A 24,200-nucleotide genomic window follows, 5' to 3' on the forward strand; every position below is an offset into this window, starting at 1 on the left:
GGCTGAACAACACACTGCTGAATCAAGAGTGGGTCATGGAAGAGATTAGAAAGGAAATTCAAATGTTCATGCTATTCAAAAAAATGAACACACAAATTACCAGCTCCTCTGGGACACAGCAAAAGCAGTACTCAGAGGCAAGTTTATAGCTCTGAGCTCCTACATCAACAAATTGGAGAGATCTGAAACCAACAATTTAATGACACATCTAAACCTCATTGAAAAAGAGCAGCAAGATAAACTCCAATCCAGTAGACGGAAAGAAATAATTAAAATTAAATCAGAATTAAACGAATTAGAATCCAAAAAAACTATAGAAAGAATCAACAAAACAAAGAGTTGGTTCTTCAAAAAAATTAACAAAATTGACAGACCCTTAGCAAATCTTATCAGAAAAAGAAGAGAACACACCCAAATAAATAAACTCAAGAGACGAGAATGGAAACATCACCACGGAAACAACCAAGATTCAAAACATTATAAGGGAATACTCCTCAAAACTTTATGCTAATAAGTTTGAAAACTTGACAGAAATGGACCTTTTCCTAGCAAATATTGACATGCCAAAACTAAACCAAGATCAGTTAAACCAGCTTAACAGGCCCATATCAAGCGTTGAAATAGAAACAGCAATAAGAGACCTTACAGCTAAGAAAAGTCCAGGATCAGATGGTTTTACAGTGGAATTCTACAAGGCCTTCAAAGCAGAGCTCACACCAATACTCCTCCAACTCTTCAATGAAATTGAAAGAGAAAGTTCACTACCGAACACATTCTATGAAGCCATCATAACGCTCATCCCAAAACCAGGCAGGGACTCATCAAAGAAAGAGAACTATAGACCCATTTCTTTGATGAACATTGATGCAAAACTACTCAACAAAATACTGGCCAACCGACTTCAACAATTCACCCAAAAAATCATACACCATGATCAAACAGGATTCATTTCAGGGATGCAAAGCTGGTTCAATATACGCAAATCAATTAATATTATTCATCACATCAACAGGAGCAAGAATAAGAACCACATGGTTATCTCAATAGATGCAGAAAAAGCATTTGACAAGATCCAACACCCCTTCATGATGAAGGTTTTGGAAAAATTAGGAATCCATGGAACATTCCTCAATACAATAAAGGCTGTATATGGCAAACATACAGCCAGCATTATACTCAATGGTGAAAAACTAAAGCCATTTCCTCTTAAATCAGGAACAAGACAAGGATGCCCACTCTCTCCACTTCTCTTCAATCTAGTATTAGAATGCCTAGCTACAGCAATAAGACAAGATGCAGACATACAGGGGATCCAAATAGGGAAAGAAGAAATAAAACTCTCCCTCTTTGCAGACATGATCTTGTATTTAAAGAATCCCATAGACTCCACTCCCAAATTACTCAAGCTGATTCAAAACTTTGGCAAAGTAGCAGGGTATAAAATTAACCCCCAAAAATCCATGGCTTTTCTGTATGCCAACAATGAGAAAAGTGTGGCTGAAATTAGGAAAGCAACTCCATTTGTAATAGCCCCACAAAAAATAAAATACCTAGGAATTAACTTAACCAAAGAAGTGAAGGATCTCTATGATGAAAACTTTAAAATCTTGAAAAAGGAAATCAACACAGAACTTAAAAAATGGCAAAACCTCCCATGCTCCTGGATTGGAAAGATTAACATCGTGAAAATGGCAATACTTCCCAAGGCTATCTACAAATTCAACGCGATACTTATCAAAATTCCAAGCTCATTCTTCAAGGAAATAGAAGAGGCAATCCAAAAATTCATATGGAACAATAAAAGACCCCGAATAGCAAAAACGCTCCTCAACGGAAAGAACACTGCTGGAGGAATATCAATACCAAATTTCAAACTCTACTATAAAGCCATAGTAATCAAAACAGCTTGGTATTGGCATAAGAACAGACCTCAGGACCAATGGAATAGAATTGAAAACCCAGAAATGAACCTACAGACCTATAGCCATCTAATCTTCGATAAGGGAGCTAAAACAATAGAATGGAAGAAAGACAGCCTCTTCAGTAAATGGTGCTGGCAAAATTGGTTAACTACTTGTAGAAAACTAAAGCTAGATCCTTATATATCACCCTGCACCAGAATCAACTCCAAATGGATCAAAGACCTCGAAGTCAAAGCAGACACTCTGAAAATATTACAGGATGGAATAGGAGAAACCCTAGGTCTCCTTGTCTCAGGCCAAAATTTTCTGAATAGAGACCCGGAAACACAACAAATCAAAGAAAGGTTGGACAAATGGGATTGCATAAAGTTGCAGAGCTTGTGCATGGCAAAGGACATAGCTAGCAAGATCAATAGAAAGCCCACGGATTGGGAGAAGATCTTTACTAGCCATACAACGGACAAGGGTCTCATATCTAAAATATACTTGGAACTCAAAAAATTAAATCCCCCAACAACAAATCCTCAAAGAAACAACTGCCCAATAAACAAGTGGGTGAAAGACTTAAAGAGAAACTTCTCTGAAGAAGAAAGAAGGATGGCCAATAGACACATGAAGAAATGCTCAACCTCCCTAGCCATAAAAGAAATGCAAATCAAAACAACATTGAGATACCACCTCACCCCAGTTAGAATGGCAAAAATCAAGAACTCTAACAACAACAGATGCTGGAGGGGATGTGGACAGAAGGGAACCTTACTTCATTGTTGGTGGGAATGTAAACTTGTTCAACCACTTTGGAAAGCAGTATGGAGGTTCCTCATAGAACTCCCCTATGACCCAGCAATCCCACTTTTGGGCATTTACCCAAATGTTTACAAACAAGACCACACTAAAGCTACCAGCACAACTATGTTTATTGCAGCATTATTTACCATAGCTAAGATCTGGAACCAACCCAGATGCCCCTCAGTAGATGAATGGATCAAGAAAATGTGGTATATATACACAATGGAATTCTATGCTTCCATTAGAAAGAATGACATTGCCCCATTTGTTAGGAAATGGAAAGACTTGGAAAAAATTATATTAAGTGAAGTAAGCCAGGCCCAAAGAAACATAGGCCCGATGGTTTCCCTTATTTGCAATATCTAGTATATGTATGAGTCAAGTGGAAAAGGTCAGATAATGTGATGTTAGGAAAATGAACCCTTAGATATGTATTTTAATGTTTCTTTCATGCATGTGTTTCTAATGCATTTATAAGATTATTTCTTTGTTGCTTTGTATGTCCCTCCCCCACAAGTATAACCCCTGCTTTCACTATATTTGATGTCAGTATAACTTGTGGAGGAGATGGGGAAAAACAAGTCATTTAAGGATACAGGTGGACCTGTTGCAACAATGAGAAGTACAAGTTGTCATGTCCAAAACGAGCTTTCCAACGTCGGTGGGGGGGGGGGGGGGCGGGGGGGAAGGGGGGAAGGAGAAGGATTGGGATTGGGGGGGAGGCGGGAGGCTGGGAAGGGATGTGAAGGGTAAACAAAGGAGGAGGCTGCAATACTTGGTAAGAAATGTACGCATTATCCTGCCCATGTAATTGTAACCCCTCTGTACAGTATGTTCACAAATAAAATAAAATAAATAAATAAATAAATTTAAAAAAAAAAGAAAATCTAGGGTATTTTACACTACATTTAAAAAAATTCTGGGGAGATCAGGAGGCCCAGCCCATGCTGACAGCTACTATGAAGAGCTTAAATAGCAGAAAATAATCCAGTAATTTCACAGTAGTAAGAAGTGGTCACAGTGTACACAACTTTGAATTTGAGGAATTTGAAAGCAATGGCACACCTGTAATCCTGGCTACTCAGGAGGCTAAGATTTAAGAATGGAGATTTGAAGTCAGCCCAAGCTTAAAAGTCTGTGAGACTCTGATCTCCAACTAACCAGCAAAAAGTTTTAAGTGGAGGTGTGATTCAAGTGGTAGAGCAAAAAGCTAAGGGACAATGATCAGGCCCTGAGTTCAAGCCCTGAGGCTAGCATGCATACACACACACACACACACACACACACACACACACACACACACATCACACTTGATGTATGGTTTACAAAATAGTGTAAATCACTGCAAATGGATATGGATCACAAATGCATAATGATAAAGTTGACGATCTAAGTGACTAACAAATGTGTTTGCACAATCTCCTCATCTGCAGCTCCTTAACTGGTAGAGAGGAACAGTCAGCACACGTGGTAAGCACATAGTAACGAAGCTGTTTGTGTAAAGCAGCTTTGGAGCTTCTGTGCCATATCACTGTGAGTCACAGGCTGTTAGTCTTATTTTCCATCCTTTTTCTCATTCAACCATGTTATCTAAGCACTCTTTCAGAGGTACTGAAACACATCTAAATACAATCAGTTTGAAATAGAAGTCAGCTGTAAATTGGAAAAAAAATAATGAAAACCAATAATGTTAAAGAGGCGACATGGATCAAGATACACTGTATTCATAAACTGCCTTGGTGAATGGCAACTCCTTTATACAATTACTTAAAGATAATAAAAATATTCAAAAATAATAATGACGAAGTTTTTATTCTATAGTAGCTAATAATGTTTTCAGAATTCACTATGTGCCAATCCATGCTGAAAATATTTTGCACATAATAACTCATTTAATTTCTGCAACAATTTCATAAAATAGGCACACCTGTCATTCCCATTTTATAAGAGAGAAAACTGATCTCTAGAAGACCTAAGTAATTTGCCCAAGTTCATATCATTATGAGTGAGGGGTGGAAGCTAGAGTTGATCTCAAAAAGTCTGGCCCCAAAAGCTTAATGCTATATTCTCATGTGTTATGGATTCATCTACTTTACCACAGTGATGGTGGGCTTCTGTGCACCAGGATAGCATCCCGTGACCACTACTTTACAGTGTGTTTTTTTTCCTGTAGGACAGTCTGCAACTATGTGTTGGGTTTTTTTTGTTTGTTTGTTTTTTTGGGTGGTCCGGTCGTGGGGCCTAAACTCTGGGCCTGGGCGCTGTCCCTCAGCTCTTCAGCTCAAGGCTAGCGCTCTACCACTTGAGCCAGAGCGCCACTTCTGGCTTTTTTCTTTTTGCTTATGTGGTGCTGAGGAATCGAACCCAGGGCCTCAGGCATGCAAGGCAAGCACTCTACCACTGAGCCACCTTCCCAGCCCCACTATGCTCTTTCTTTAAGAAAGGTCCTGAACATCAAGTGTTCCTACTCTGTACTGCAGGGGGAGGATGGAATTTCTTGGCTCTAGGAGGAAAATATGCACCATGTATCAAAGAGAAGTATCCAACATTCACAAACTCCTATAAATCAGCCTATAAAAGACTAAAGAAGGATGTGAGCAAAGGCCATGAATGGATAACTCTCTGATAAGGAAACATTAATGGCTGATAATAAACAGGAAAAGTTGCCCAATGTCACAACAAAGACATATGAAGACTATTAGAAACCACTTATCATTCACAAAAATGCCACTTTTTTTCACTGTTACTGTCATGTATTATGGGGAGCTATAGAAAAATAGGTATTACACAAACAGGTGGACATAGGCAATGCTCAGCCAGATAGAAAATAGCTTTTATGAATCTATTAATTTTTGTTGTACATTAATTGCACAGAGTTCACTATAACATAATATACTTTAATCAAATTCACCCCTTTTGCTCTTCCTATCCCTGTTTCCATTTTTTAAACAATAGGTACATCATTCTAATTTCACTGTGCATATAAAATACTTTTAAATCTATTAAAATTTAAAATCCTCTAAAATCCATTCTATTTATTGGTATCTACCCAAGAGTGACCAAGTGTACCAAGTACACTTGTACCAAGTAACTGCCACAAAGATAGCCAACAGTGTCTTCGAACACCTTAAGCATACATTGATAGCTAAAATACAAATAAACCAGAGAGTGTAACCATTCTATGGATCATTAAAAATATGGCAAAATAGAGGACAGAAGAAGATGGTGGTGAAGCAATAGGGAATCACCATAGTTGCCTCTAATCAAACAGAGATGTAGGGTCCTAACACACAATTCTCCCCATGAGACTGACAACAACAAATATATACACACACACACACACACACACACACACACACACACACACATACACACAAATAGAGAATCACAGGAATGGAAAAAAATCTCATAACCTGTACACTCAACGTCAGAAAACTACAAATAGCCCTCCCCCATCCCCTCTCCCAGGCAGCCCAGCTAAGCCATGAGAGCACCCAGTGTGAGCTAACCCAGGCCAAGCATGGGCCATCATCTGTCAGGCTCAACCAGGCCAAGTTTGGAATATGGCCCTGACAATTCCTGAACCCAAATATGTAAATCACCATGAAAGAATACAAGATTCATAAACTGTCAAGGCAACAAACCAAACCCAAAAGCCGACAACAATCCAAGGACAATGCGGTGACAGTGAAGAAGAAATGAAGGACAAAAGAACCATTAAAGAAATGATGACAGAACTGGCTAACGAAATAAAGGGAGAGATACAAAACAAGTCCAAGAGTACAAGGAAGAAATAACAAAGATGATCCAGGACTCCCTAAAATATATGGAGATTAAAAATAGAAATCTATACACTTCATTAAAAGATGAACTCTGAGAACTGATCTTTGAAGCATAAAAGGTTCAATTTCCACACTGCAAACTATAGTGGAATGCCTAGGTAACATAATAAGTAAAATGAAAAGAGAATATTGGGAGTCAAGGCTAAAACAGAGGAACTAGAACAAAAACTCAAAGGAATAAAACACTCAGAACCTACCAAAGGGAATTTCAGGAACTGCCAGACTCAGCCAAGAGAACAAATTTATGCATAGTTGGAACTGATGAGGGGGAAGAATTCAATAGTAAAGGCATCGATAACCTATTCAGCAAAATAATAACAATAAAAATAAAATAATAGAGAACTAACTAAAATAAAAATAGATAATAAAATAAAAATAAAAAATAAATAATAGATAAATAATAACTTCACCAATCTTGAGAGAAAATCTCACCCACCTGACAGAAGCATACAGAGCCTCCAGTAGACAGAATCAAAGAAGAAATACTTGTAGACTCATTATAGTAAAAAACGATCCCTATTTTCTTTTTTGGGGGGTGCGGTGGGGGGGTCCGGTCGTGGGGCCTGAACTCTGGGCCTGGGCGCTGTCCCTCAGCTCTTCAACTCAAGGCTAGCACTTTACCACTTGAGCCACAGCGCCACTTCTGGCTTTTTTTTTTTTTTTGCTTATGTGGTGCTGAGGAATTGAACCCAGGGCCTCATGCATGCAAGGCAAGCGTTCTACCACTGAGCCACCTTCTCAGCCCCATCCCTATTTTCAAATGACATGATTTTATACCTATAAAACATCAACAAAAAAAAAACACTCCATCCCCAAACTCCTAGGGCCAATCTACCAAGTTAATGCACAAAAATCAGAAGACTTTCTGTATGCAAACAGTGTACAAGTAGAAAAGGAAAGCAGGAAAAACAACCCAATTTTCAATAGCCTCAAAAAACCAAATACCTATGAATTAATCTAGCCAAAGATGTAAAAGAAACCAGGACAGCAGGAAATGGAAAGACCTTCCATATTCATAGATAGGTAGAATCAATATTGTGAAAATAGCCATAATGCCAAAAGTGATATACAAATTCAATGCAATCCCCAACAAAATCCCAATGACATTCTTTACTGAGATAGAGAAAATGATACAAAAATTTATATGAAACAACAAAAGACCTAGAATAGCCAAAGCAATTTTAGTGGGAAAAATAGGCAATGCAGGTGGTATCACAATACAAGATTTCAAACTCTACTACAAACTCTACTACTACTGCAATAATAACAAAAACAGCTTAGTATTGGCACAAAAATAGACCTGGAAATCAATGGAACAGATTAGAAGACCTAGAAACAAAACCACATACTTACAGTCATCTAATATTCGACAAAGGAGCCAAAGACATACAGTGGTAAAAACATAGCCTCTTCAACAATTGGTGCTAGGAAAAACAGGGCAGACACATGCAGAAAACTAAAAGTGGATCCCTGCTTGTCACCATGCACTAATTTTCATTCAAAAGGTATCAAAGACCTCAACATCAGACCCGGGACTCTGAAACTACTGCAAGAGAGAGAAGGAGAGACATTAGAACTTAGAGGTATTGGCAGGAACTTCTTGAATAGAGTCCCAGGAGCACAACAGATAGAAGAAAGACTTGACAAGTGAGACTACATTAAAATAAAAAGTTTCTGCACAGCTAAGGACATAGCTACTAAACTAGAAAGACAGCCAACCAATTGGAAAAATATCTTTACCAGCAATACATCAGACAGAGGCCTAATATCCAATATATACAAGGAGCTGAAGAAACTAACCCCTCCCAAACTAATACACCAATTACTAAATGGGCAAAGGAGCTACAAAGAGACTTCTTAGAAGAGGAAGTAAGAATGATGAGGAAATGCTCATCATCCCTGAACATAAAGGAAATACAAATCAAAACAATCCTGAGATTCCATCTCACCCCTGTCAGATTGGCCAACATTTTGAATTCAAACAACAAATCCTGGTAGGGATGTGGGGGAAATGTAAACTAATACAATCACTCTGGAAAGCAGTCTGGAGGATCCTCAAAAAACTAAACATAGACCTTCCCTACAACTCAGCCATATTATTCCTAGGCATCTACCCTGAACATCATGAACTAGGATATGATAAGGACACCTGCACATCCATGTTCATCGCTGTACTATTCACAACAGCCAAGATATGGAAACAACTTAGATGCCCCACAATAGATGAGTGGATCCAAAACATGTGGTACCTATATACAGTGGAATTTTACAGAGATACTAGAAAGAATAAAATAATGTCATTTGCAGGGAAATGGATGGAACTACGTAAGTGAGGTAAACCAAGATCAGGGAGACAAATGGCACATGTCCTCTCTGATAAGTGGAAGTTAGATTTAAAACACACCGGAACTGGAGGAGGTGGAGGAGGGAAAGGATAGTAGGGGACAAACAAAGGAGGAGGTAACAATGCTCAACAAGAAATGTACTCATTGCCTTACTGATAGAACTGTAACCTCTCTGTACAGTATCTTTACAAGAAAATAAATTTTTTTTAAAAATATACTAGAATATGACAAAAATACACAGAGTCCTACTCACATACAGTGAGACCAAAAGAGGATAGTCTTAGGAGAGAATCACAAAGGTGCAATGCCCAAGCGCCTCTTCATAGTAGATAAAATACAATACTATACATACTACATGAAATCCAAAGATATGGAAACAAAGGACTTTTTTCATTTGTTTTCCTTTTTTTGGTGATTCTGTAGTCTTTACCTTATATATATAATGTATTCACATGCATATCTGAGGGAGGGTTGGGTAATGGCACAGAATCCAAGAACAAAGGGTATTAAAGTACAGCAGCGGAGAGCACTCAACACTGATGAAAGTGAACTATACAACTTGTTGGAGGAGATGGGAAGGAGGGAATGGAAGAGAATGAGGGAAAAGATGACAGTGTACAAAAGGAAATATACTTATTAACTGATGCATGCCAATGTAACACATCTCTATAGTAACAAAGTAATTTTTAAAAGAATGTAGCAAAATATAAGTTAAGTACCAACATAATCAAGTCTCTATGACATATTTTGATTTTCAAATAGTTGGCCAAGTGCTGGGGGCTCATGCCTGTAATCCTAGCTACTCAGGAGGCTAAGATGTGAGGATCATGGCTCAAAGCCAGCCCAAGCACAAAGTGACACTGTCATTCAAAGTGGTAGAGCACTAGCTTTCAGCAAAAAGAGCTCAGGGATAGCACCCAAGCTCTGAGATCAAGCCCCATGACTAACAAAACAATAATAATAGTAACAATAACAACAATAATAATAAATAAAATTGTATAATGGCAGGTACAGCATAATACCATTTATAATGTTTTGTTTTAATAGTTACAAATCAATCATATAAAATACTAATGAATATGTAACTAAACAGAGAAAAAGACCTGCAAGGAAACCCTCCAAACTGATTTTTGTTTTCAATTTTTTTCTTTTGTAACAAACTTATTTTTTTAAGAGAAGGGACAGAGCTGGGCACCTTTTGCCCAGCCACTCAGGAGTATCTAACAATCATGTTTAGAAGCTAGCCTGGGCAGGAAAGTCAGTGAAATTCTTATCTCCAATACACTACCAAAAAACTAAAAGTGGAGTTGTCTGTGCCTCAAGTGTTAGAATACTAGCCTTGGACAAAAGTAGCTCAGAGACAGTGCCTGGCCCTGAGTTCAAGCCCCAGGATCAGCAAACACTCAAAAAGAGAGAAGTGGCAACATTCCTTTACCTATAGTGTCTTAGTTTTTTTTTAATAAAATGTACATATTATTGTTTTACTAGTGAAATATTTTTCACCTTTTTTGAAAAGATCTCAAGCTCAAAAGAATTGGAGTCACAAATTTAGCTTCTTTCTTTATTCCTAAAAGTCTGGTGGTTATATAAGTCTGACTACTGAGGTGGGCCTCATCCTCATGGGTGGATGCACGCAAAGATTATTCATCTTTCTAACTCACAAGGAAGTCGAGATAGAGAAGAGCCATAGAATGCACCACAAAAAGCAAAAGTGGGAAGGGTGGGTGGAAATTTCAGCAACGCATATTTCAGATCAATTACTTCAAAAAGGCAGAAATTCTAATAATAAAGGATGCTTTAAATAGAGCACACTCACACTGCCAGGGGGAGTGTAAATTAGTACAACTCCAAAATTGAAAAACATTTGGCATACTATTTGACCAACAGTCTTATCCCTCAGCAATTATCCAATAGATACACCCGTGCACATGCAAATACGACATCTGTACATGGATATTCATATAGCATTGATCTGAGCAGCAAAAAGCCTGTAAACCACATAAAGGGTTGCCAATGGAGAATTTTGAATAAACAAACTATGGCACAATGGAACACAATGGCATCTTAGAAGCAATTTTAAATAGCAGTTCCTGATACGATGGTGGCATTTGATCATCTAAATGTACTGAAAAGTTAAAATAAAAATGGTACCTGTTTATAGTTCTAACACACACACACACACACACACACACACACACACACACACACACACATTTCTATTTGGAAAAATAGAAATGAAAATATTAACAATGGCTATCTCCAAAGGCTTGTGGGCTGCTGCTTTTATTTCTTTTCTAGTCTTTTATGTCTTTCTATTTTTTATGATTAAATGAAACTTAGAATTTAACAACAATGAATACCAGGAAGCCGAAACATATGTTTCCAGGAGGGGGGAGCAGATAACGATGAGGGAGGGCAGATAAATGGAAAGAGGGAGTGTTGGCATATATAATCATGATATTCAATATACATATGTGAAAATGGAACCAAGTGACCTGAAGGGATGGATGGGTTTGGAAGAGACAGAGGAGGAGGATGAAATGGGTGACATTCATCCAGATGCATTATACTCAGACTGACATGTTGAACTGAAACTCCTCTGTACAACTACTTAAAGGTAATAAAAGCATTAAATAACAGTTTTATAGTTAAAATATACCTGTTTTATAAAATCTTTTTTTTTTTGTCAGTTGTGGGGCTTGAACTCAGGGCCTGGACACTGTCCCTGAACTCTTTTGCTCAAGGCTAGCACTCTACAGCTTTGAGCCACAGTTCCAATTCTAGTTTTCTGTTGATTAATTGGAGATAACAGTCTCACAGACTTGCTGCCCCAACTGGCTTTGGACTGTGATACTCACATCTCAGCTTCCAGAGGAGCTGGGATTACAGGAATGAGCTGGCTGTTTTCTTAATCTTCATGTCCCCTTAAGTACCTGAGCTGTATCTGGAATCCAGCAAGGGTAATTACTTGTGGGCAGACTGAAAGCAGCATGGAATACTGACTTCATTTTCATATAGTAAAAGGGCAGATCTATTTTTGATTTTGTATCATGTGCAATATAACTTATTCAAATGATTTTTTTTTGCCAGTCGTGGGATTTGAACTCATGACCTGAACACAGGGACTCTGTCCATGAGTCTATCTGTGCCCAAGTCTAGCATTCTAACACTTGAGCCACAGCACTGCTTCTGGCTTTTTCTGAATAGTTAATTGCAGTTATGAATCGCACAGCCTTTCCTGCCCAGCTGGCTTTGAACTACGATCCTCAGATCTCAGCCTCCTGAGTAGCTAGGATTTACAGGCATGAGTCACTAACACCGAGCTTCAAATGATTTTTTTTAACACTGAACTAACTCTCAAGGCAATGAACACTTCTCCCTGGAAGTGTTCAGAAAATGGAGGTCACCCATTATTGTTCGATATTATGCAAGGGGGATTTAGGAAAACAGGTGAGGGCTCAACAGACTGACCTACAATAACCTTTCTAACTTTAAGGTTCTATGATTCTAAAATCAAAGTCAAGAAACGATGTGTATGTCAGAAACTATATTCAGTGTCTCTTATAGGTCCAGTGCTCTACTGAGTACCCCAGAAATGAGCGAGTCAACTGTAGCTTCGGGTTTCTGAAAGTCTGAAGTTTATCTGAGGTACAACATGGGGACATACATTTCAGTCGGATGCCTTTTCATGCCTCATTCTTCTTCCAAAAAAACAAAGACAATCCTGGCTCACCTTCTACCCAACTCTGGCATCTGATGGTTTCTAGTACAGGCTTATCATTTCAACCTGGTGCTTATAGTGCCCTCTGGGGGCAGATGGCAAGTTTTTCGTTCTTCCATAATTTTCAGGAATGAGCTTAAGTCATCTCTTTGCCAGCTGCAGTGCAGGGTGAGATTGGATAAAAACACAGTGTCAGCAAGACAACAATGGCTCATGCCTGCAATCCTACTCAGATTTGAGAACTGAGAATTACAGCTCAAAGCCAGCCCAGGTAGGAAAGTCCATGAGAGTCTTATTTCCAATTGACTATGAAAATGGAAGAGCAAACAACAGAGATGGAAGTGTGGCTAAAGCACTAGGGTGCTAGCCTTGAACAATGCCAAGCCTGGTTGGGATAGACGAGGGAGAACGATGGAAGGGGTCCCATTGATCAAGATGCACTGTACTCATAAACACATGCTGGATTAAAACACCTTTGTACAACTACGTAAAGATAATAAAATGAAAATAAAGCAAAAAAGTAGATGTTAACAAAATAAACAGCTAACTGCAGCGGACTCATGCCTGTAACCCTAGCTACTCAGGTGACTGAGATCTGAGGATCACAGCTTGAAGCAAGAAAATTCTGAGACTCTTATCTCTAATTAACCATCAAAAAGCAGAAGTAGTATGGCTTAAACAGTAGCACATTCCTTCAGGAGGATATCACAATTCTAAATATCTATTCACCAAATAACGGAACACCCAAATTTATCCAATAAACATGATTTTTCCCTAAAATCTCACGTAGATTCAAAGACATTAATTGTTGGGGATTTTAACACACCACAATCTCCACTGGATATATCAACCCAGCAAAAACTCAACAGAGAAACCCCAGATCTAAACAACTGCATAGACCAACTAGAATTAACAGACATCTACAGAATATTTCACCCAACAGCATCAGAATACACATTCTTCTCAGCAGCACTTGGAACACTCTCCAAAAAAGAACACATTTTAGGTCACAAAGCAAATTTGTCCAAATTCAGAAACAGTGAAATTATGCCCTGCATTCTCTCAAACCACAAGGGATTAAAATTAAAACTCAACACCAAAAGCCACCAAAGAAAATCCTGTAACACATGGAGGTTGAACAACACCCTATTGAACCACCAGTGGGTCATGAAAGAGATTAGAAAGGAATTCAAATGTTCATGATATTTAACAAAAGTGAACACACAAATTACCTCTTCTCTGAGACACAGCAAAGGCAGTACTCACAGGCAAGTTTATAGCTGAGGTCCAACATCAATAAATTGAAGAGATCTGAAACCAACAATTTAACGAGGCACCTGAAGCTCCTGAAAAAGAGCAACAAGCTAAACACCAATCCAGTAAATGGAAACAAATAATTAAAATTAAATCCAGAATTAAATGAATTAGAGTCCAAAGAAAACATAGAAAGAATCAACAAAACAGAGTTGATTCTTCAAAAAAAATTAACAAAATTGACAGATCTTTAGCAAATCTTATCAGAAAAAGAAGAGAACATACCCAAATAAACAAACTCAGAGATAAGAATGGAAATATCACCTCAGAAATAACCAAGATACATAAGGTTATATGGGAATATTTCTCATACCTTCATGCTAATAAGTTTGAGAATCTGGTAGAAATGGAAGGTTTTCTAGCAAATTTTGACATGCTCAAACTAAAACAAGATGATTTAAATCAACTTAACAGACACATATCAAGCACTGAAATAGAAACAGCAATAAGAACACTCACACACAAGAAAAACCAAGGACCAGATGGATTTACAGAGAAATTCTACAAGGCCTTCAAAGCAGAACTCACACCAATACTCCTCCAACTCTTCAATAAAATTGAAAGTGAAAGTTCACTACCAAACTCTTTCTATGAAGCCATCATAACCCTCAACCCAAAACCAGGCAAGAACTAATCAAAGAAAAAGAACTATACATCTCATTGTTGCAATGGGTCAACCTGTACCCAGAACTTTACAATTTAGTCGGGGAGGGAAGTGGGGGTTGGGGGAGGGAATGTAGCTGTGGAGGTGGGAGGGAAGGGATGGTAGGGGAAAAACAAAGGAGGAGGCAACAATGCTTGATAAGAAATGTACTCATTATCTTGCTCATATGATTGTAACCCCTCTGTACAGTATTTTCACAATAAAAAATTATTAAAAAAAAAAAGAAAGAAAGAAAGAGAACTATAAACCCATTTCTTTTTTCTTTTTTTTTGGTCCGGTTGTGGGGCCTGAACTCTTGTCCTTCAGCTCTTCAGCTCAAGACTAGGGCTCTACCACTTGAGCCACAGCACCACTTCCGGCTTTTTTCTTTTTGCTTATGTGGTACTGAGGAATCGAACCCAGGGCCTCAGGCATGCAAGGCAAGCACTCTACCACTGAGCCACCTTCCCAGCCCCTAGACCCATTTCTTTGATGAACATCAATGCAAAACTTCTCAACAAAATTTTGGCCAATCAACTTCAACAACTCATCAAAAAAAATTACACACTATGATTAAACAGGATTCATTTCAGGGATGCAAAGCTGGTTCAATATACACAAATCAATTAATATAATTCATCACATCAACAAGAGCAAGGAAGAGAACCACATGATTATCTCAATAGATACAGAAAAAGCATTTGACAAGATCCAACACCCCTTCATGATGAAAGCTCTGGAGAAACTAGGAACCTATGGAACATTCCTCAATATAATAAAGGCTGTATATGACAAACCTACAGCCAGCATTATACTTAATGACGAAAAGCTAAAGCCATGTCCTCTAAGTTCAGGAAAGAGACAAGGATGTCCACATTCTCCACTCCTCCTCAATTTAGTATTGGGATGCTTAACTAGAGCAATAAGACAAGATGCAAACATAAAGAGGATCCAAATAGGGAAAGAGGAAGTAAAACTCTCCCTCTTTGCAGATAACATGATCTTGTATTTAAAGAATCCCATAGACTCCACTCCCAAGTTACTCAAGCTGATCTGAAACTTTGGCAAAGTAGCACGGTATAAAATTGACTCCCCCCCCCCCCGAATAAATGGCTTTTCTGTATGCCAATAACAAGAAGGGTGCAGCTGAAATCAAGAAAGCAACTCCTTTTATGATAACCCCACAAAAAAATAACATACCTAGGAGTTAATTAAAGAAGTGAAGGATCTCTATGATGAAAACTTTAAAAACCTGAAAAAGGAAATTAAAGCAGAAATAAGGAAGTGGAAAAAAAACCTCCCAAGCTCCTGGATTGGAAGGATCTACATCATGAAAATGGCAATACTTCCAGAGGCTATCTACAAATTCAATGCGATACTTATTAATATTCCAACCTCTTTCCTCAATGAAATAGAAGAAGCAATCCAAAAATTCATATGGAACAATAAAAGACCCTGAATAGCAAAAATAATCCTTAGCAGAAAGAATAGTGCTGGAGGGATATCAATATAAAACTTCAAACTCTACTATAAAGCCATAGTAATCAAAACAGCTTGGTACTGGCACAAGAAGAGACTTGAGGACCAATAGAATAAAACTGAACACCCAGGAATGAACCCACAGACCTTTAGCCATCTAATCATTGACAAGGAAGCTAAAAAAAAAAATAGAAAGTAAATGATACTGGGAAAATTGGTTAAACACCTGTAGAAAACTAAAGTTAGATCCTTATGTTTCACCCTGCACCAGAATCAACTCCAAGTGGAACAAAGACCTCAAAGTAAAAACAGGCACCCTGAAAACTTTACAGGAAAGAATAGGAGAAACTCTAGGGCTCCTTGGCACAGGCCAAAATTTTCTTAATAAATACCCAGAAACACAACAAATCGATAAAAAGGTTGGCCAAATGAGATTGCATTAAACTGCAGAGCTTCTGCATGGCAAAGGATGTAGCTAGCAAGATCAATAGAAAGCCCACAGACTGGGAGAAGATCTTCACTAGCCATATAACAGACAAGGGCCTCCTATCTAAAATATACTTAAAAGTCAAAAAATTAAATCCCACAACAACAAATCCTCAAAGAAACAATGGATGCATTAATAAGTGGGCTAAAGACTTAAAGAAACCCTTCTCTGAAGAGGAAAGGATGGCCAATAGACACATGAAGAAATGCTCAACCTCTTTAGCCATAAAAGAAGTGAAAATCAAAACATTGAGATTCCACCTCACCCCAATTAGAATGGCTATAATCAAGAAATCTAATAACAACAGATGCTGGAGGGGATGTGGCCAAAAGGGAACCCTACTGCATTGTTGGTGGGAGTGTAAACTTGTTCAACCACTTTGGGAAGCAGTATGGAGGTTCCTCAAAAGACTCCACACAGAGTTCCCCGACCCAACAGTTCCACTTTTGGGCATTTACCCAACAAACAAGGCCATACTAAAGCCACAGCATTGTTTACCATAGCCCAAGATATGGAACCAACCCAGATGCCCCTCAGTAGATGAATGGATCAAGAAAATGTCATACACACACACACACACACACACACACACACACACACACACACACACACACACAACTACATACCTACAATGGAATTCTATGCCTCCATCAGAAAGAATGACACCGCCTCATTTGTTAGGAAATGGAAAGACTTGGGCAAAATTATATTAAATGAAATAACCCAAAGAAACATAGGTCCCATATTTGCAATAACTAGTACATGTGTAGGACAAGTAGAAAAGGTCAAAAGCTACGTACATAGGACCATATAAGATGATGTTAAGCAACTAAATCATATTTTTGTAAAAAAAAAAAAAAAAAAAAAAAAAAAGATGATGTTAAATGAAATGAACCCCAAGACAGGGACACAAGTGGTTTTTTTCTTTCTTGTTATTGTTTTTAACATATTTATAATGTACAATGTGATTTTTTTTGTTTCATTTGTATGTACTTCCCCTATGGTATAACCCCTGTTTTCACTGTATTTGATTCTCGTGCTCTGCATCCTGTATATACATTTTTCTAATTTGGGGAGGAGAAGGGAAATAAATGCTGAAATAAGGATGCAGGATGACCCATTGTAACAATGTGATGTACACGCTATGTTGAAAACGAACTTTACAAATTATGGGAGGGAGAAGATTTGGAGAGGTGGGGAGGGAAGGAATGTTAGGGGAAAAACAAAGGAGAGGTAACAATGCTCAATAGGAAATGTACTCATTACCTTACTCATGTAACTGTAACCCCTCTGTACAGTATTTTTACAATAAAAAATATAAAAAACATATAAAAATTATATTAAGTGAAGTAAGCCAGGCCCAAAGAAACATAGGTCCCATGGTTTCCCTTATTTGCAATAACTAGTAGAAGGTCATATATATATATATATGACCATATATATATATATGACATATATATATATAGATGACCATATAAGATGATGCTAAGTGAAATGAACCCAGATAGGGACACAAGAGGTTTTATCTTTCTTGCTATTGTTTCTAATGTGTTTATATAATGTACTATATGATTTTTTTTTTGTTTCTTTTGTGTTCTTCCCCCATGGTATAAGCCCTGTTTTCACTTTATTTGATTCTGGTGCCCTGTATCTTGTATATATATTTTTCTAATTTGGGGAGGGGAAGGGAAATAACAAAATGCTGAAATAAGGATACAGGTTGACCCACTGTAACAATGAGATATACAAGACACTATGTTGAAAACTAACTTTACAACTTGGGGGGGGGAGGGAAGGAGGAGTTGGGGAGTTAGGGAAGGAAGGGATGGTAGGAGGAAAACAAAGGAGGTGGTAACAATGTTCAATAGGAAATGTACTCATTACCTTACTCATGTTACTGTAACCCCTCTGTACAGTATCTTTACAATAAAAAATATTTTTCTAACATATTTATAAGGTACCAAGTGATTTTTTTTTTTTGTTGCTTTGTATGTCCCTCCCCCATGGTATAACCCCTGTTTTCACTGTATTTGATGTTGGTATAATTTGGGGAGGGGAAGGGAAAAAACAAAATGTTTAAATAGGGATACAGATTGACCCATTGCAACAATGAGATGTACAATCTGGGGCGGGGGAGGGTAGGGGCTGGTGGGGGAATGTAGATGAGGAAATGGGAGGGACAGGATGGTAGGGGGAAAACAAAGGAGGAGACAACAATGCTGGATAAGAAATGTACTCATCACCTTGCTCATGTAACTGTAACCCTTCTGTACAGTATTTTCACAATAAAAACTTATTTAAAAAATAGAAAATAAAAAATATATGTTTTAAAAAGCAGTAGCACACTATCCTTAAGAGGAAAAGCTAAGGAACAGCACCCAGGCCCTGAATCCATACTTCAGTACGCTTATGAGAAAGGGGGTTGGGGGGAGTGCATTATCTGCTTTATTCTTGACAACTCTTGAGGTCAATACTTTTATTCTCTTTATTGTCAGGGTAGGACCAATAAAGACCCAGAGAAGCCACTCTAGGTAATATGATTAGTCTAGTAGAAGGCAGCACAGGAACAATATGGTCTGTATCTGATACAAATTTGTTATCTCAACTGCATTATATTCTAGGCTTTGCCAGAGTTGAAAATGCACTGATGTTCCCCCAGCTCCATACCAGGTGCTATAAAAAGAAGATAGTCCATTTACCTGTTTGGGACAAGATCTCCACATCTCTGCATGGCTACTCTACCCTCTCTGTACTGTAGCATTGAATGACAACATCATGAAAAGAGCAGAGAAACAGGAGCAACCCTGAGAGAACAGCTACTGTGAATATTCAGAAAGCTATATACACATAGCTGTGGCAAGAAGAGACTGCAGAGCTCCAAGCTACAGGAAAGGCTGTCAAGCCAGGCAGAATGGCTCAAACCTGTAATCCTAGCTGCTCAGAAGGCTGAGGGCTGAGGATTGTGGTTTGAAGCCAGTGAGATTCTATCTCCAATTAACCACTAAAAAAGCTGGAAGTAGAGCTGTGGCTCAAGTGGTAGAGTGCCAGCCTTGAGCAAAACCACTCAAGAATGGAGCCTAGGTTCTGAATTCAAGCCCCAGGACCAGAACCAAAAAAAGAAAAAGAAAGAAAGAAAGAGAAGGAAGGAAGGAAGGAGGCAGGGAGGGAGGCAAGGAGGGAGGCAGGGAGGGACAAAGAGAGAGAGAGACCCTACTGAATGAGCTCTCTGACCCACTGACCCATCCTGCAACACTTTAGAACAAATTCTGATCTTCCCAGAAGTTTCCACAGGATGGGGAGAGTGGTATTCTTCAAAACTGTTAAAGCCAGGGTCTTTGGACTTTTGAACTTAAGAAGCCAACCCTCATCCATCACACATACCACTTCCTACAGCATTGGATTGGATTCTGTAATCCAATTGCTCCCTGACCAAGAGCATCAGATTCTGGAGAATGATTCTGACATGTGGTACCAGAGAGGTGCTACCAGAAGGTAAAAATTCAATCAACAGGCTTCAACTCCAAACCCAGGAGAAAACCATGCAGCTCGAAGACGGTGTTCTTGTAACTCCTTAAAAGTGAACCAGAGTGTGAGAAAAAAATTCAGTTGGCAAAGCAAGTTTCCTTTTGTGTTCATTCTTGCTTTTATTAGAGCACTACATAGTCCTCCTACAAATGTTGACGAGATATAAACAAAAAATAAGTATTATTCACTAGCCTGTCATCCTGAGATCTCTGCTATAAATATGTCTTTGTGTCCCTCCATATCTTTTTCTAAATGTTTATACTCCTCACTGCGTCCCCCAAATGGTGTTTAGCCTGCAGAGTTTTGTGGAAAGCATATGCAATTTTGATTTTCAAACTGGAGTTTAAACTCAGGACCTCTTGGCCTTCGTAATCACAGCTAGAGTCTTGCCACCTGAGACATACTTCCAGACTATAATTTTGATGGTTAACTGGAAATAAAGTCTCTTGAACTTTTTTACTTGGGCTAGCTTTGAACCTTAGTCTTCCAGGTCAGCTTCTTGAGTAGCTTTGATTACAGGTGTGAGCCATCAGCACCAGGCTTAATGTGCATAGTTTCACAATCTGCTACTTTAAAAAGGTATCCAAAAAGGTATCCCAAAGATATATCTTCTCCTGCCTTCGCCATCATGCTGTTCTCTGACTTTTCATTGGATGGATGAGCCCTGGTGAATATTTAATTAGTCAAGGAAGGAATACTTATTTAGGGAAGGAAGGAAGGAATGGAGGGAGGGAGGGAGGGAGGGAGGGAGGGAGGGAAGGAAAAAAAGAAGAAAAACAAAGGGAGAAGAAAGGAAGGAAAATCTTAGCCAGGTGCTGATGATCCATTCCTGTAATCCCAGCTACTTAGAAGGTCGAAGTCTGAGGATCAAATTTTGAAGTCAGCCCAGACAGGAAAATCTGTAACTCTTACCATCAATTAATCACCAAAAAGCCAGAAAAGAGGTGTGCTTCAAATGATAGAGCACTATCCTTGAGCAAAATAGTTAAGGGACAGCACCCAGGGCCTGAATTCACGATCCACTACTGATGCCAAAAATAAATATTCTTTTAAAAAAATTGAAGGCATCAACTTACTCTATGAAAGAATCCACATTGCTGAAAAAGCAAGATTGCTTTTCCAGCTAAGCAATGCGTTTGAGTGACTATTAGTCCAGTTATTCTTAAACCATTTTATTTCTGTCCTTGGGCTTGAGATCCTCAGAACTCAGCCTCCTGAGTAGCTAGGATTCTGTCTCTGGAAAAAGGAAATAATGAGGAAGAACTGAAAGAAGAAAAACATACAAATTTTCCTGTCTCTGCAGACGCTGAAGAGACCGGTGCTCCAGTCCCCACCGGTCTGAACAATCGCTGTGAGGGCGGTCCTCCCACTGGCACCACGAACTGGTTGCTTCACCACGGTCTGGGCTGGTCCATGACTCCTGGTGGAGAGAGGAAGATGATGAACCTGGAAACAGAGATGCTTTAAAAAGGCAACCATTAAACAAGACAGAGTAATAAAGAAGAGATAAGAATCCATCCCATTAACACGTTAAGGAAACAAATTCCTGAGTCTCACCCCAGACCCACTGTGCATGTCTCCAAGGAAAACCTAAAGAATCAGTCTCCAGGAAATTTCTAGCATCATCCTGATATCTCACTGAAACCTGATTCCTGTAGATTTGGAGACCATGTGACTACAAAGCTTCCAAGTCTTCCACCAGCTCCATAGCAGGTATAAATATCAGAGAGATGGCAAGAGGATAGAGTTAAGAGGGAAGACAGAGGGGCTGGGAAGGTGACTCAGTGGTAGAGCGCATGCCTTGCATGCCAGAGGCCCTGGGTTCAATTCCTCAGCACCACATAAGCAAAAAGAAAAAAGCCGGAAGTGGTGCTGTGGCTCAAGTGGTAGAGCCTAGCCTTGAGCTGAAGAGCTGAGGGACAGCGCCCAGGCCCAGAGTTCAGGCTCCATGACCGGACCCAAAAAAACAAACAAACAAAAGAGGGAGGACAGAAGGAAAATTGGGCATGAAGCCTACCCATCTGAAGAGCCAGTGAGACATCAAGAAGAATTTTAGCAAAGAAATAGAAATGATACATCAGTGCTTAAAGGAACGTCTGGACTTCAAGTGTTTTGCCCACTTGTGTCATGGATCTATGAGGAGGAAAAACAGGCCTCTCATCAGCCTCATAGACAAAATCTAAAGTCTAATGAGCCTTTGAAAAGCCAACCTAAGTGTCTGAGACTTGGGAAAAAGTACTGGCTCCAAACAAAATTTTTAAGTGTAAAACACAAATTAATGCTCAGTAAAACAACAACAACAAAAATAATTGTGCCAGACACTGGTGTTTCACACTTGGAATCCTACCTACTCAGGTAGCTGACATCTGAGGATTACAATTCAAGGCCAGCCTGGAAAGACAAAATCCAAGAGATGATTATTTCCAATGAGCCAGCTGGCAGTGGAGGTATAGCTCAAGTGGTAGAGCACCAGCCTTGAGCAAAAAGCCAAGTAAAAGCAAAAGGCCCTGAGTTCAAGCCACAGTACCAACACACCCAAAAGAATTATGTTAATTTCATTAATTGCCAGATTTAGGATTCACAAATATATTCTTTTTGAGACAGTTTATTAGTTTTCCAAAGATGCTCAAGTACACATAGCTGCTGAGCAGTAGTAGTCCGTCAATTTCAAAAGCAAATTTATTTTGAAAAAAATCATTTTAAAAATTATAAAAATCCAAACCAGGTGGCTCATGTTTGTAGTTTTAGCTACTTCAGGAGACTGAAACGTGGAGGATCACAGTTCAAAGCCAGTCTGGGGAGAAGAGTCCATGAGATTTTTCTCTAAATAACTAGCCAAAAAAGAAAAAGCTGATTCTCAAAATGCGGTTCAAATGGGAGAGCATCATCATGAGCAAGAAATCCAATCAAGAGGCTGGGAAGGTGGCTTAGTGATAGAGTGCTTGCATAGCATGCATGAAGCCCTGCATTCGATTCCTCAGTACCACATAAACAGAAAAGCCTGGAAGTGGCATTGTGGCTCAAGTGGTAGAGTGCTAGCCTTGAGCTAGAGACAAGTTCAGAGACAAGCCCCAGTTCAAGCCCCTGGACTGGGAAAGAAAGAAAGAGAGAGAGACAGACAGTGAGACAGAGAGAGAGAGGAAGAAAAGGAGGAGGAAGGAAGGAAGGAGAGGGAGGGAGGGAGAAAGAGAGAGAGAAAGGAAAGAAAGAAAGAAAGAAAGAAAGAAAGAAAGAAAGAAAGAAAGAAAGAAAGAAAGAAAGAAAGAAAGAAAGAAAGAAAGGAAGGAAGGAAGGAAGGAAGGAAGGAAGGAAGGAAGGAAGAAAGGAAGGAAGGAAGGAAGGAAGGAAGGAAGGAAGGAAGGAAGGAAGGAAGAAAGAAAGGAAGGAAGGAAGGAAGGAAGGAAGGAAGAAAGAGAAAGGAAGGAAAGAAGGAAGGAAGGAAGGGAGGAAGGAAAGAGGAGAGAGGGAGGGAGGGAGGGAGGGAGAGAGAGAAAGAAAGAAAGAAGGAAGGAAGGAAGGAAGGAAGGAATAGCCGGGCGCCGGTGGCTCACGCCTATAATCCTAGCTACTCAGGAGGCTGAGATCTGAGGATCACGGTTCAAAGCCAGCCCGGGCAGGAGAGTCCGTGAGACTCATCTCCAATAAACCACTAGAAAACCGGAAGTGGCTCTGTGGCTCAAGTGGTAGAGCGCTCACCTTGATCTGAAGAACACAGTGACAGCGCCCAAGCCCAGAGTTCAAGCCCCACAGCTGAAAAAAGAAAAAGAAAAAGGAACGAAAGAAGGAAGGAAGGAAGGGAGGAAGGAAGGAAGGAAGGAATGAAGGAACTCAATCAAGTAGGAGCCTTTGTTCAAGATATGGTACTAACATTAAATAAACAAATAAGTTATTAAAATCTTTTCATGTATTGTTCATACTAAAATTTTATATACATAAGGAGGAAAGACTTACAAGCTGGATAAATGTTTATATGCTTATGATGTGACTTAGACTTACTTCTGTGGACTGATATTTTTTCTTCAAAATTCATGCGTTATAACTCTAGACCTATGTGGCTTTTTGTGGGCATATGGCTCTTAGAAAGTAAAGTTAAATGAGGTCAATAGGGTGAGATCCAGGTTCAATAGAACTGA

General features: G+C 39.0%; 1 protein-coding gene across 1 annotated transcript in view; it reads right to left on the bottom strand.

The window, feature by feature from the left end:
* Plac8l1 (PLAC8 like 1) overlaps window positions 1–24,200 on the bottom strand; it is a 38,620-nt gene that overhangs the window by 10,370 nt on the left and 4,050 nt on the right. The window contains exon 2 of the mRNA XM_042692158.1: window positions 21,351–21,487. Within this exon, the coding sequence (XP_042548092.1) occupies window positions 21,351–21,487 (137 nt within the window). The remainder of the gene's footprint in view (window positions 1–21,350; window positions 21,488–24,200) is intronic.

This window comes from Dipodomys spectabilis, unplaced genomic scaffold (assembly GCF_019054845.1).
Source record: "Dipodomys spectabilis isolate Male_0828 unplaced genomic scaffold, ASM1905484v1 ptg000147l, whole genome shotgun sequence".
In the NCBI taxonomy this organism is placed as follows: Eukaryota; Metazoa; Chordata; class Mammalia; order Rodentia; family Heteromyidae; genus Dipodomys; species Dipodomys spectabilis.